General features: G+C 41.9%; 1 protein-coding gene across 5 annotated transcripts in view; it reads right to left on the bottom strand.

Moving 5' to 3' along the window:
- Positions 1-15,193, bottom strand: part of ripor3 (RIPOR family member 3) — a 115,027-nt gene that overhangs the window by 18,627 nt on the left and 81,207 nt on the right. For 4 of the 5 annotated variants that reach the window (XM_037534990.1, XM_037534993.1, XM_037534989.1 and 1 more), the window contains exons 13-16: positions 14,443-14,712; positions 11,804-12,196; positions 10,333-10,478; positions 1,592-1,790 (exon numbers count right to left, since the gene is read on the bottom strand). In XM_037534990.1, the coding sequence (XP_037390887.1) occupies positions 1,592-1,790; positions 10,333-10,478; positions 11,804-12,196; positions 14,443-14,712 (1,008 nt within the window). The remainder of the gene's footprint in view (positions 1-1,591; positions 1,791-10,332; positions 10,479-11,803; positions 12,197-14,442; positions 14,713-15,193) is intronic. The other variant, XM_037534992.1, reaches the window with a different exon arrangement.

A 15,193-nucleotide genomic window follows, 5' to 3' on the forward strand; every position in this document is an offset into this window, starting at 1 on the left:
GCTGCTAGCAGAGGGCGACAGCAGCAAGGTGTCTAGCCTGCACCGCCTGCTGCCAGCAGAGGGCGACAGCAGCAAGGTGTCCAGCTTACACCACCTGCTGCCAGCAGAGGGCGACAGCAGCAAGGTGTCTAGCCTGCACCGCCTGCTGCCAGCAGAGGGTGACAGCAGCAATGTGTCCAGCCTGCACTGCCTGCTGCCAGCAGAGGGCGACAGCGGTGAGGAGCCATGGACTAATTAGGTTCACTCGATACACCTGTGGGCTCCACTACTTAAGGCTGTGGCAAATGGCAGCATTTGTCACACCTTTGTAGAGGGGTGACCGGTACGGTTCTTAGCCTTATTAAAGAAAAGAAAATGCCCCAAAACTGAGAAGCAGAGAAAAGAGGACTACAAAGAATAAACTGTTCCAGAGTCTACTGCTTCTCTTTTCCCTTCCTTGAAGGGCTTCACCCGTTGTTGCCTGTGCGTCTCGGCAGTGCCTGGAACCCGGATCTGGGTCACCTCGTTTACGACGTCCAGTACACACCCTCCATTTCCCCCATAAATCTCCTTACTCCCCTTTTTTCTATTACTGGCTTTCAGTTCTGCACTTGGATCCACCCCCCTGCTGTCCCGTAACAGGACATTTGTGTAGCATTACAAATGTTGTGGTAATGAGAAAATAAAAATTTCAGTCGTTTGTTTTAATAAAATAACTTTAATTTTAAATAAATAAAAAAATTATAAAATGTATTAAAACTGTTTTTAGTGTTTTCTGTTTTTTATTCTAAGATTTTATTTGGTGAATGGAGGAACAGCAAAGTAAGAATTTGATTGTACAGTGTAACTGCCTGCATATGACAATAAAACTCTTGAATCTTAAATAAAGCAATAAGCCACTGGAGTTGCTGGGATTTTATCTCAGGGAAGGGCGATCTTAGGCACGTCGTGAAGCAGCTTTCATAAAACAGAGGCCAACATAAAATATGATAAAGTCCACTTTGTTTCAGAAAATAATTCATTATTGATAATTATAATCGACATAACGAGTGCCCTGCGATGGACTGGCGACCTGTCAGATGCACAGACAATGTGGAGGTCTAATTCTACAGTGTGCACAGTTGGCTGATGATTCTGAATTCAATTCAAATTTATTTTTGTTAAATTTCCTTTTGGGATCAATAAAGTGTCTGTCTGTTACAATGACTTCCATTGCACCTCAGCCAATCAGATTTTAGGACCAGAACTATGTTTTGTAAATCAAAATTAGGGTCTAGGTTTACTTTCAGCAGAAGGATTTTATTTTAGTCTAAAATCCAAGCGCAGCTAAAAGCCACGTCAGTAGAATGATCTACATATCACTGCTGTCGGAACAATAACTTTACAGGAAAAGGAAAAACATACTTTTAATTTTACTTTTAATGTAAGTCAATGGAACCAGACATTTTTCCAAGAATATTTTGGTCATTTCTTTTAGTCCATTCATCATTAAATTTACGCACAATATGAAGGCCAATCATTCACATCATGTCTAAAACTGAAAAGCGACAAAAATGGAGACACCAGGTTTTCTTCCAACTGCAATATAATAAGCTATAGTGATGTTTCTCACCCTCAGTAGTGCAGTGCAGATGTTGAGATGGACCTCCAGGGCTTGGTCCAGAGTATACTCCCCTGTGCTGAGTGGGCTCCTGTCCTCACTCTCCGCACTTTGTGGCCCCTCTCCGGTTTCCTGGCCCTCTGAGGACAGAGCGGTGTCCTGAGCCAGCACCCCTCGGCTTTTCACAGTGTTCTCCTTCAACAAACCCGTCCTGAAACAGCAAGCGTTACAGTTACTGTGGACAGACATCTTCAGAGACCTTGAAAGTTTGGAGACGGAGCTTAAACTTAATACGGGGGTATTAAACAGTCTGTTTGTCCCCTTTATTGCAGTAACATTTTTAACAGCACTTCCTTTTTAGTCCAGAAGAGGGCGCCTTAGTACTGCACTTCAATGCACAGTGACACAGCAAGTCAAAGCCTTTACTGCACCCAGATAGAGCAAACGGGAGTGGCCCTGTTTATATTCTATGACTTTTAACAATGAGAAATAACTTATTTGCCTTTGGGACAAATTGATTTTAAAAAATGAAAGACCTACGCTATTCCTGTAGAACACCTTCAGATCCCTTTAGGAAACCACGCTGTAAAAATTGGTAAATTTAAAGTAAAATGGTCTTAAAACTGGTCTAAATATCTAATATTCCTGATTTTAACATTGCTGTAAACTTATAATAAGATTGTTTAACTTATTATGAGGCGCTTTTACTTAGTTTTTTTTAGTAATTTTATTAAGTAAAATGACCTCATTGTATTGGCAGATATTTTTGTTTATTGTAAGAAACAATCCTGAATCCAGCAAAATGATCTGTCAGTATAGCAAGATAAAATTACTTGATAAAATTATTTTTAACACGAACATCTAGAAATAAGTTTTATAATTTTATAATATTCATAGAAGCATCTGAAAATGAGATGTTAAATATTTAGACTAGATGTAAGATGATTTCCCCTGTTGAGAGAGAATTTTTTGCGGTGCATCAAATGCATTTAGAATCAGCCGTCGGTCGCCTGTTAAACCAAGTAGATCCCTTACACTGTGATATCAACCATCAGAAAAGCCAAATTACGCTTTACAAAACCTTCAGGAACCAACAGAAACACTGGATTGTTTATATTTTTTTTTCAGCAGGGTAGAGAGGGTAGAGTCCATTCCTGTCCAGTCACATGAGTAGATGAACTGAAATTCACTTCACTGGGAAAAAAGGCTGCATGTGAACAGGCAATTCAAATCCTCCCGATGAAACGCCTGAACTCAAAACTGTTTACCAAAGCGACACACACTGCTCATTTATTCTCCTTATCAACTCTATCGTCACGTCTCCAAACACAAAAATACAACCCCATTTCCAAAAAAGTTGGGACGCTGTGCAGAATGTAAATAAATATTGAACGCAATGCTGTGCAAATCATATAAACCTTATTTTTAAATGAAAATACTACAAAGACAACATATCAAATGTTGAAACTGAGAAATTGTATTGCTTTTTATTGCCAATTATCAATTTGATGCCAACAACCTGTTCCAAAAAAGTTGGGACGGGGGCGTGTTTACCGATGTGTCTCATCACCTCTTCTATTAACATCACTCTATAAGTGTTTGGGAACTGAGGAGACGCTGCTGTAGTTCTCAAAGTGAAATGTTTTCCCGTTCCTGTTTGACAGAATTTCAGCTGTTCATCAGTTTCAGAGGCTCACTTGAATTATTATAAGTATTCACTCCCCCATCCAAATCATTGAATTCAGCTGTTCCAGTCACTTCCATGGCCACAGGTGTATAAAGCCGAGCCCCTAGGCCTGCAAACTGCTTCTACAGACATTAGTGAAAGAATGGGTCACTCTCAGGAGCTCAGTGAGTTCCAGCGTGGTACCGTGATCGGACGCCACCTGAGCAACAAGTCCAGTCGTGAAATTTCCTCACTACTAAATATTCCACAGTCAACTGTTGGTGGGATTATAACAAAGTGGAAGCGATTGGGAACGACAGCAACTCGGACACGAAGTGGTCGGCCACGTAAAAAGACAGAGCGGGGTCAGCAGATGCTGAGGGGCATAGTGCACAGAGGTCACCAACTTTCTGCAGAGTCAATCACTACAGACCTCCAAACTTCATGTGGCCTTCAGATCAGCTCAAGAACAGCGTAGAGAGCTTCATGGAATGGGTTTCCATGGCCGAGCAGCAGCATCCAAGCCTTACATCACCAAGAGCAATGCAAAGCGTGGAATGCAGTGGTGTAAAGCGCCGCCACTGGACTCTAGAGCAGTGGAGACGTGTTCTCTGGAGTGACCAATTACGCTTCTCCGTCTGGCAATCCAATGGATGAGTCTGGGTTTGGTGGTTGCCAGGAGACGGTACTTGTCTGACTGCATTGTGCCGAGTGTAAAGTTTGGTGGAGGGGGGATTATGGTGTGGGGTTGTTTTTCAGGAGTTGGGCTCGGCTCCTTAGTTCCAGTGAGAGGAACTCTTAAAGCTTCAGCACCAAGAGATTTTGGACAATTTCATGCTCCCAACTTTGTGGGAACAGTTTGGGGACGGCCGCTTCCTGTTCCAACATGACTGAGCACCAGTGCACAAAGCAGGTCCATAAAGACATGGATGAGCCAGTTTGGTGTGGAAGAACTTGACTGGCCTGCACAGAGTCCTGACCTCAACCCGATAGAATGCCTTTGGGATGAATTAGAGTGGAGACTGTGAGCCAGGCCTTCTCGTCCAACATCAGTGTCTGACCTCACAAATGTGCTTCTGGAAGAACGGCCAAAAATTCCCATAAACACACTCCTAACCATTGTGGAAAGCCTTCCCAGAAGAGTTGAAGCTGTTATAGCTGCAAAGGGTGGGCCGACATATTAAACTCTATGGATTAAGAATGGGATGTCACTCAAGTTCATATGCGTGTGAAGGCAGACGAGCGAATATTTTTGGAAATATAGTGTATCATTCAGCTTTAATGGGGCCTTCACAGATGTGCATGTCACCCACACCATGTGCACTAATGCCCCCTAAATCATCATGAATACTGGCTTTAGAACTGTGCACTGATAACAAGCTGAGCGGCCTTTAGCCCAGAAGACACAGTGTCCATGATTTACAAAATGTTGATTCGTCTGACCACAGGACACTTTTCCACTTCTCCTCAGTCCATTTTAAATTATCTCAGGCCCAGAGAAGGTGGCAGCATTTCTGGATCCTGTTTATATTTGGTGCCCTCTTTGTGTTTTAGAGTTTTAACAGCATTGGTGGATGCAGTGATGAACTGTGTTCACAGTCAGTGGTTTTCAGAAGTGTTTCTGAGCCCCTGCAGTGATTTCCACTACAGAATCAGGTCTGATTTTAATGCAGTCCTGCCTGAGGGCCCAAAGATCACGGCCAGCTAATACTGGTTTTTGGCCTCGTCCCTCACAGACAGAGATTTCTCCAGATTCTCTGAGTCTTTTAATGATATGTACTTGTGGAGAAGGGGGTGTGGCCGAGCATCGAATACAGGACAAAGAGGCTGGTCTGGTTGAACCAGCGGGTTAAGTAGCTGATGATGCTCACCTGTGCCCTGTTTCTGCCAGCCTACTTATATTCCTCTCTCCCTTCTGTAGACGGCAGCTTCGAGAGACAAGGAGACCCCGCATTCGACGCTCAGCCACGTCCCCTTCTCCACAGTACCGTAGACGAAAAGCAGAAGTTTTTTACTATTTTATGTTGAGAAATGTTCTTCTTGATCTGTTGCTCTATTTGATGGTGCAGTCTTTCACAGAGTGGAGACCCCTCCTCATCTTTACTTCTGAAAGACTCCGCCTCTCTGAGATGCTCTTTATACCCAATCATGTTACTGCCCTGTTGTCAAAGTTCCTCGATTTCAACATTTGATTTGTTATCTTTGTAATGTTTTCAATGAAATATAGGGTTTAAATGATTTCTCATGTTATTTCTATTTAGATTTTTCACAGCAGCCCAACTTTTTTGGAAATGTGGTTGTACAATCTGCATTTATAAAAGCTATAAAGAGACAGATCTTCTGTGTGCCAGTAAACAGACATTTTTTGGTGCTCTACAAGTTCATAGTTCAGATATTTTTTTGGGAGCATGCTCTCGGACCCCCTTAGTAAACATTTAGCCCCCATCCTTACATCTCTAGTGATGTCCCTGCCCCACATAAAACATCTAGCATCAGATGTGCAGAAGCAGCGCACAGTGTGTCAGACTGGACCACAATATGAGCCCATAATGTGTCTAAAATTAACGCTGGATTTCCTAAGGCTGCAGCTAATGATGTAAACTGCTCACTCTGGAGGCACAGGCTTTAAAACGTAGTCAAACAGTGGAGCCATCAACAAGGTTTTATGATAGTTTTGAGAATTTTGGCTTAAAACTTTTTAAAATACACTCATGGTGGAGAGGGCGAAATAGGCCCCAATAAAACCTATTATTTCAGATTTTCCACAATTTTACAATCATGACAACTCCATATAAACTCAGAAGACTTGTGGAGGTTCTCTGGTGGTTCTGGATGGTAAATAAAATGTCTATATTTGTGTTGTAGTCATGGCGACGCCTGGTTCCCATCACTACCAATGGCTCAGTGTTTTGGTCTCAAATGATCTCAACATCATACTGATGAAGATGTGATGACAATAGTAAATAATTCACTCACATCCTCAGAGAAGCTGCTTCACCAAGTTTACACTGAGTTCTGTTTGAATTCTCTTTCAATCATCAGATTCATCCGTTCGGGGAAGGGCGCGAAGCACAGCCCATGCTACAGAATGTTCTTCTGCACGTTGGGTGCAGTTACGTTTACATTATGCTGAGGTTCTTTAAAGTTTAAAGAGACTCTTCACACTCACAAAGCTCATTTACAAAGGTGGGTCTCTAACAAGGACACAAAGGTCCAGTCCCATTTCACCTCTCGCCCCTACCACTCAGCCCTACCCCTCTGTTTTGCGTGTTCAAGTCTAGGGGTGGGGTGTCCTGATTCTTGTTGAGATAGAGGGGTGGGGTGAAGCGTTGGGGCTGCATGACCCTCTAAACTGAGGTTTTTCCAGACACTCCAAACAGAGAGAGATGAGAAAGAAATGCCGGCAAGAAAAGAAAAACCGGCAAGATGGAGAACAAGCAGCCAAAGAAACCCACAAATTTTGCGAATTTTCTGTTAATAAAACTTATGATAACCATTATATTATCTTAGTTTAATGTTTTTAGTGTATTATGGTTATTTTCTTCCTAACAAGCATAAAAAATCGCTAACGGCATGCTAATGTTAGCTAGGTGGCTAGCTAACTTTCCTGTTCCACCTTAAATAGTCCAGCAGTTCTGATGCCTCAAGCGTCAGAATGCAACTGCTGCTCATTTAAGGGGGGGGGGGGGGGGTGATAATAAATAATTGCCCCCCTCTTTGAAGGCGTATGATCCCTAAATGTAACTAAAGCCCAGCATTGAGGAGCTGAACTTTCCCCTCCTCTGCTGTCACTGCAGACGGGCAGGGTCGCCTACAGAGCGGCGATGGTAGCTGATAAATAAGTGAGGCTCTTTTTATTTGAGGGTCTCATTTCAGAGGGAAGATCTCAACCACTGCCCTGTATCTCAGGTGACACTTGAAAACAAGAGGTAGGGTAAAAAGAAGAAATGGGACTGGGCCAAAGCGTTGCTGATGTGAAGCACCACTCGTATAAAGCACCAAAAGCTACTTGATGGCTAATAGCACCCCCTTGTGGAGAACCCTCAGTCTGCTAAACCTGTTTTAACGTAAGGAGTAAAAAGTTGCAAACAACCCTTTAAATCATGCACAGGGTTCTTTAAGTGTTCATGGTTCTATATAGAACATTTTTCTTTAGTAAAGAACCCTAGAATAGCCATCTTTGTAAGAATGTTACTAGTATACAAATCTTTTCCATCCCTACCCAGGAAATGGACAATGTACCTCTCTTGTATCTTGTATCTACAGACCTGTTCACACATTTCTAGCTTAGTTTAAATTGGGTAGCAAGATGTGCTGCAGAACCAGTGGCCTACAGAACTAGAGGAACTTTGTGAGCACTGAGGTTTCCATTCTGTGTGTCCAAGTTTCTTCCTCAGATTTAAACTATTCCCTCTAAGAGCTGAATGGGAAATAAGAAATCTCTGCACTGCTGATGCTCTTCAGGACCAACCCAGTGTGTTTATTTACAGCACGAACTGCTTCGAAAGCTGGTGGTCATGCTTTGATGCTGCCTCCCATGAGACCCCAGAGGGACAAGAGGTTGTGGCTGGGGTGGTCTTAAACTATTCAAGGTTCTGCGCAAGCTTTTTGGTGGTCCTGGTGGTCCTGGTTTGAAATAAACACAGAAATATCTACAAAGTACAAACTGACTTTTTAAGTCAGAATCACTATCAGGATAATTTTATTTCACCAAATACGTCACACATAAGTTATCAGTCTTCACACATGTATGACATTATACAACAGTTAGTTGTATAGCTGACTGGTTGAGCAGCACTTTAACTGTGCGGTTATTTCACCATAACATCATATTTTTATTTCACAAACACTGTATCACTCTGCTGAGATGCTGTTGCTAAGCAACGACTTTGACAGCTGTAGGAGACGCTCAAGCTTTTTGAATGTTTTTACTTCTTACTTTGCCACAAACAGAAAACGGACACTTTTAAGACCACATTTGACCGACAGCCGATTTGGTCCGACTCTGAAGACGAGACGACACTAAATTCCCAAACTGTCATCACCACTGAGCAGCTTTTCAGTCAGCAGCTGTGACAGAAGAACAGCTGAACAACCTGGAATCAGCCGGAAATGAACCCAACACCATTCGCCAAACTAAACGGGCTGTAAGAAGCTTTACAGACCGGCTGGAACAAAACAACATTAATACTGATCTGGAGAAACTGACCAAACTGAGCTGAACCTGATATTGGGTCAGTTTTATGGCTCAGTCTGATTTGGTCCGACTCTGAAGATCAGACACGTTTGGCGAATGGTGTTGGGTTCATTTCTGGCTGATTCCAGGTTGTTTAGCTGTTCTTCTGTCACAGCTGCCAAAAAAGCTGCTCAGTGGTGACGACAGTTTGGAAATTTAGTGTAAGGAGCTGGAGAACAAACTGCCGGCTGAGCAGCAAGTGGGCGGAAGCACAAACGAAAACAGGAAAAACACGTCAACAAATGGAAAATAAAGGAGGGGAAAAGGCAAACAAAGGGGATGCTGAAAGCAGCATGCTCAAAGCCTGAGATTAAAAAAATAATAAAATAAAAGATAAACCTAAACAAACACTCCATCTGTGTTTCTGAGCAGAAGGTCAGCTTTATGTTTCACCGGTTTGCTCTTTGTGGAACAAACACTTGTTATATTGGAACCGTTTGTAGCTCAAGCCTTCTTTTTGGTTTTTAAGTAGTTTTGGGGCAATTTCTCTGTTTTTTTCCAGCAATCAGCATGAGACAAGCCATCTGATCGAAGTATTTTGTGGTTTTTTTTGGGGTTTTTTTGTGTCACCATCCCAACCATTTATATTGTCTTCTGCTGAAAGTCTCTACTGGAGGAGCTATGGAAAGCAACTCCACAACACTCAAACTAAACTTCTTTTCCATTTCAACTTCACAGGGCCAACCATGTGGCTTTGCTTATTTTCCTCTAGTGCTGAGAGATCTAGCATTAGCACACACAAGCTAATTTCTCCCTTGTTCAGTGCACAAGCAGCCTGGATCTTGAGTGCTCCTGGCACTCATTGAAATGCAGCTGAATGAAAACAGATCCGATAATCTTTAGTGTGGGAGTTGCATTATAAACCAATGAGGCTTAAGCTCTCTGAAAAACAGTGAGAAAACCACAACAATAGCTTTAGTTAAGTTTAGTTTTAGTAAATGCGTTACACAAAACAAGATGTCCTGAGAGGATGGTCTTCTTGACTGGACTCCAGTGAACCTACATGTGTCTTCTGTGTTTTATATGGAATGATGATGATGATGGTAAAATAGTGATAATTAAGAAATTATACGTTTTCTTTGGGGACTAATTTTTTGCCTCACACTGTAACACCATGCATGTATCACTCCATCATGAATGGATTTTAACAATAATATTTTGGACAAAATCCATTTATTTTCATGAACATTTCATGTAATAATTTTAGTGAGGCTTTTAGAGGTGGGCGTCTGGTTCCCATCACCACTCCCGTCTCCTCTTCTGTAGAGTCTCTGTTCTAGTGCGGTTCTGTGCTCTTCCTCACAGTAACTGAGATCTTCCACGTCTCCTCTTCTGTAGAGTCTCTGTTCTAGTGCAGTTCTGCACTCTTCCCCACAGTAACTGAGATCTTCCACGTCTCCTCTTCTGTAGAGTCTCTGTTCTAGTGCAGTTCTGCACTCTTCCCCACAGTAACTGAGATCTTCCTCGTCTCTTCTTCAGTCTTCGGTGTGAGGAATGAGGAACAGTCACTCTTCACTCTAGGCTATGAAGGACCAACTGGGTGAACCAGTCTGTTAGATCGCCACCCTGAGGCAGAGCAGCACTGCAGCTCTAGTTAGTTAACAACACCACAGACAGAAGCTGATTGTGGGGGAAGCAGATAAACAATGAGCTTCACTGAGTCTGGATTTGAGTGTCTATTTTTTCCTCATGGAATTCTGATTTTGAGACATTCATGGGGTACAAGAGGTTAATTAGAGGGTTCCAGACTTCTCAGAACCCCCTGTGTTTCACACCTTGTTTGTAAGTGTGTATTTCTATGTTAGGATGTGTCCTAAAAAAAACCTTCAGTCAGAAGATATTGTGACCTACCCAGTGTCCCTGAGCCTGACGCTTCCCATGCAAGAGATGTCGTCTGTGCTGAAGTCGGTGGACAGAAAGTCAAAACTGCCCAGCACTTCTTCTTCCTCTACAGCTAGAGTCTCGCTGGAGGAGGTCTGGAGAGGGAAGATGTCCCTCTGAGACAGAGGACATACAAATTAGAAACAAATAAGAGATCAATATTAACAGTTGAATAAAAAGCAAAGTTCTTATAAGGACCAGTCTACAGAATTAGCTCAACAGTCTCACAATCAAAAACAATTAAACAGTGAAGTGATCAGACCTTAGATACTTACAAGGATTGTGTTCTGATCTACTGAGGCCCAAGGCGTCAATAGAGGTGGTAATAATCTAAATATATGCAAAATGATCATTTATAGGTACTTCCTATTGGGAGATGCCTGCCCAATCCTCTTATTCCATTCCTGAGTTTTAGTTGGAAGCAGAAAGGGTAAAAATCTTAGAATAGGAAATGATCCAATCAGGATTGCTCTCTCTGTGGTATCTAGGCAGATACAGCCAAGTGAGCGCTCCCATTGGTTAGGACTTCAGGAGCTGGCCTGAAGGCCTTCACGTTATTACCAACATGCCAATCACATTTGATCTACAGTGGGACCAATTTCATCAGAAAAAGGCACTCTAGTCTTTCTGTAAGTTCTAGATATTCCACTGACTGGAATACGAGTCGTAGCCTAAGTGGTGTTCCGGTTAGTTGTTAGGATTGTTAAACAGCGGCAGCAGCTCTATAAGAGGAATCTTTACTGAAAGAGCCACTGTAACACTGATACACACAAGCTCAGCTATATGAGAAAGTCTGTTACAAACATATGGAATGTCCTTTACAAGCTTCAAATGCTTGTTTATTCACGAACGGCCAAGACTTCCCATGTGTAACAGTGTTAGCTTATCGCTAACATACTATTAGAAATCCCATAGGGTGCTCGCAGAAATAGACTTTAACACAGAGGTGTTTATCCATTTATTTGGCTTAGTTTTCACATTAATGGCCCAAACTGAAGGCCTACACTCTTAAAGATGTTGCTTCAAGGGTTCTTTAGTAAAGAAAATTGTTCTTCATGGAACCATGAACACTCAAAGTACCCTTTGCATGATTAAGGGGTGCTTTGGATCATGAAAAGTTCTTCGGATTGATGGAAAAGCTACATCAGACATCTATATAGAACACTTTTGGAGAGGGTTCTTCTGTTACAAGCTTGACATCGTAACAGTAGAAGAACCCTTTTCTTTGCTATATAGAACCATTTTCAAATTGCTTTTATATAGAACCATCTACAGAACATCCTCCATCAATCTGAAGAACCATTTCATGATGCAGAAAACCCCTAATAGAACCATTTTCTTTACTAAAGAACCCTTGAAAGACCATCTTTTTTAGAAGTGTAGCTCTAATAGCCACAGTCAAGTAGATGGTTCACTCATCAGAGGCTGCTGATGATCCCACCTTCAGGCCCTGATAGAACTGCCGCGTCTGTAGATCCAGTTGTTTTAACTCGTCCTCAGCGTAGCTCATCTCCTGCAGCGTAGCGTCCAGCTCTGCTAGTGCCAAGCTAACTTTCACAGCTGCTGCTTTCCTTTGGGAATTCCCCACAACTCCTGTCCGAGCCTGGGGCTTCTCCTGCACCTCCTGCTCTGCTGAGGCCTCCTCCACCCTGACCTCATCTGGTGCTGTACTTTGCTCTGCTTCCACCTCCTGATTGGTGGCCACCTCCCCGTTTTGTCGGAGGATATCAGGAGTGCTATAGCGCTGGAAGAGGAATATAGAGTCTCGCTTGCTGCCTCCTGGACTCGGAGAGCTGGTCTCAGGCTCTGAAGGCCATTCTCCACTCTCGTCCCCCTGGAAGGAATCTGAAGTTACTCTGACTGAATTAGCAATACAGTGACAATAAGGCAAACAGTTCCATTGAAAATGTTTAAGGGATGCTACGGTGCGAGAGCTGTGGATATATACAGTCATATGCAGAAAGCTTAAGTACCCTCTGGTCAAATTCAATGTTTTGATTATTTGATTAAGTGAAAATAAGTTAACGCACTCTCTGTAGACAACACGCTTAAAGTGGAATGTAAACAGTGATTCTGAGAGGTTTGGTGTGAAATGGTTCAGATGTCTTTACAGTGGTTGGTGTAGTGTAGTGGGTAACACCTTTGCCTTCTATGCTGTAGTCTGGGGTTCAATCCCTGCCTGGGTAAGCACCAAACACTATACCAATAAGAGTCCTTGGGCAAGACTCCTAACACTATCTTCGCCTACCTGTGTAAAATGATCCAATTGTAAGTTGATAGGAGCGTCTGCCAAATGCCGTAAATGGTGGTGATAGGAACCATGACTGCAGCACAGATACAGATGTTTTATTTACCATCCAGATCCACCAGAGGACCTACACAAGTCTTCGGAGTTCATATGGAATGTTGATGATGGAAAATAGTGATGCATTTTCTTTGGCGACTATTTTGCCTCACAGCATCCTACATGTCTTCCTCCACCATGAGATACGATTTACACCAAACCTTTCTCTGAACTATCATAAAACAGCATCTCAGTCATCAGGCAGTGAATTCAGAACCATTTCATGTAGGAACTTTCTGTGAGAAGCTTTTAGAGGGGGACGTCTGGTTCCTATCACCACCACTGTGAGTAATTCTGACTTGGTAAGTTTCTCTAGAACACTGTTTTCTGCAAAGTCCTGCATGATTTCTATTTATTTGCTGAGTTTAACATATTAGGAAAAAAAATTAAAATACATGTGCTGAACCTTTTGCACACGCCACATGTTATGCTTTATTTTTTTTCCCCCAACATGATAAATTCAACAAATAACGAGTAAGTGCGCATTTTAAAGTACAGAAGTGTGTCTTTGTAGAGGATGTGTTCACTTATTTTTACTCAGAAAATCAAACGAAACAAAATTGACAACTGTAGACAGACTTATTTAATTTGTTAAAACAATTAGAATGAGTGCAAATAAAGAAATAAACAATCCATTGTCCAAATGTCTCCTGGAGGAAGTTCAGTATTTACAGTTACCATCCAGAACCTGCTTTATCTAATCAATACTTCATTAAGCTGAATCAGGTTTTTTACTCTATTTATGTTTATGGGCGTTGATTCTAAAATTTTATAGTGTTTTTACTGGCAAAAACACACTAATGATGGCTTCATGGTGTTTTCTACATTTCTATCATCATTTATATTCATTTTTGTAAATGGGTCATTCTCTGCTTGGAGGGGAAACCATGTCAGGAAGGTTTCAGGGCTTAGAAAGAGGCTTAAAATATCGGGCACAGCTCTAAAAGTCTGCATGTATGTTTACTCAGTTGACCTATTCAATGAGATTAAATAACACCCTTCCCTTATGATTTCTCAGATTTTTCATAGTCGCTCTGCATCTGAAAAACAGCTTGTCACCAAACCAGCTTTCAACAATTGAGAACCCATTTTTAATAAAAAGCAATATTTTTAAGAGGTTTTACTTCGAAATTCATTTAAACTGATGCATGTTTTCATTTGATATCATTAATGTTACGTTACATTTAAAAATATGTATTTTATTTTAATAATTGACACCGAGATTTTGGTCACTGGTGTTATCAGGACTCTTGTTTTACATCTGAACACAGTATTTTCAGCTCTGTTAAACTGCTTCTTTGGGTCGAGGCTCATCAGAGAGGAAGCATCTCGAGGTATGAGAAGGAGAGTCAAGCTCGCTCACTATATTTCATTCATTTATTAATAATTTAGTTTATCAGGCAGCACATAATTTCAATGTGTCACCGGTGTTATGTGCTTTTATGTGCTTTAAAATTTAGTCAAAATAATCTCACATATAATTTTTATTACTGATTTTAAATAGCTGTACAGGATCACCTGATCAGCCAATGAGCCAGTCAATTTACAAAATCCTCAATTTTAACCAGAATGTCACTGGAGTCACCGTCACTGGAGTCACACCATATTCATACAATACCAGTGACTGTAAGATATATTTGCATATGCATGTATGATAATAGGAGATATTAAGATTATTTAGTTTGGGGATGAAAGAAATAAATCTATTTATTTATTTATTTATTTTATGTATCCACCTGAATTCCCACTCCAAATGGAGAAGGACCCACATTCTGCAGTTGTACTAATCCCACCTCTCCCAGGGGGGTCTTTAGAAGATCATCATCCACTGACTGAGTGTCTGCTGATGGCTCAGGGGTGACTGGAAGACGTCCGGCTCTCTCATAGGCCGACGGAGTGAGTGCCTGGGCGGAGTCAGACAGGTAGCTGAGCAGAGACACGCCCCGGGATTCACGGGAGCCAATAGAGAACGAGCCGTCTGGATCCTGGAGCTGACGCATCATAGACTGCAGCACAGAGGAGACGGAAGAGATGAGGTTGGCATGCGAAAACTTTGAGAACATGTTCCTTCCAAACTGTGTGAGCACTGCTCAACATTTTGCTGCTGTTGGAACAAAACCTCGCATCTCCATTTTTGTTGATGTGTTTTTTTTTTTTGATTTTTTTTATCAATTTTTTTTAATTGATGAATGGAGCAAAACAAATGGATCAAAGTTACTTAGAAAACTTGTTCAATTGCATTTTAACACAAACAGCTAATCAGCCAATCACACGGCCACAACTCAGTGCATTTAGGCATGTAGAGGTGGTCAAGACAACTTGCTGAAGTGCAGGCCGAGCATCAGAACGGGGAAGAAAGGGGATTTAAGGGTCTTTGAACGTGGCGTGGTTGTTGGTGCCAGACGGGCTGGTCTGAGTATTTCAGAAACTGCTGATCTACTGGGATTTTCACACACAACCATCTATAGGGTTTACAGAGAACGGTCG

This window comes from Pygocentrus nattereri, chromosome 26, assembly GCF_015220715.1.
Source record: "Pygocentrus nattereri isolate fPygNat1 chromosome 26, fPygNat1.pri, whole genome shotgun sequence".
Lineage (NCBI taxonomy): Eukaryota > Metazoa > Chordata > Actinopteri > Characiformes > Serrasalmidae > Pygocentrus > Pygocentrus nattereri.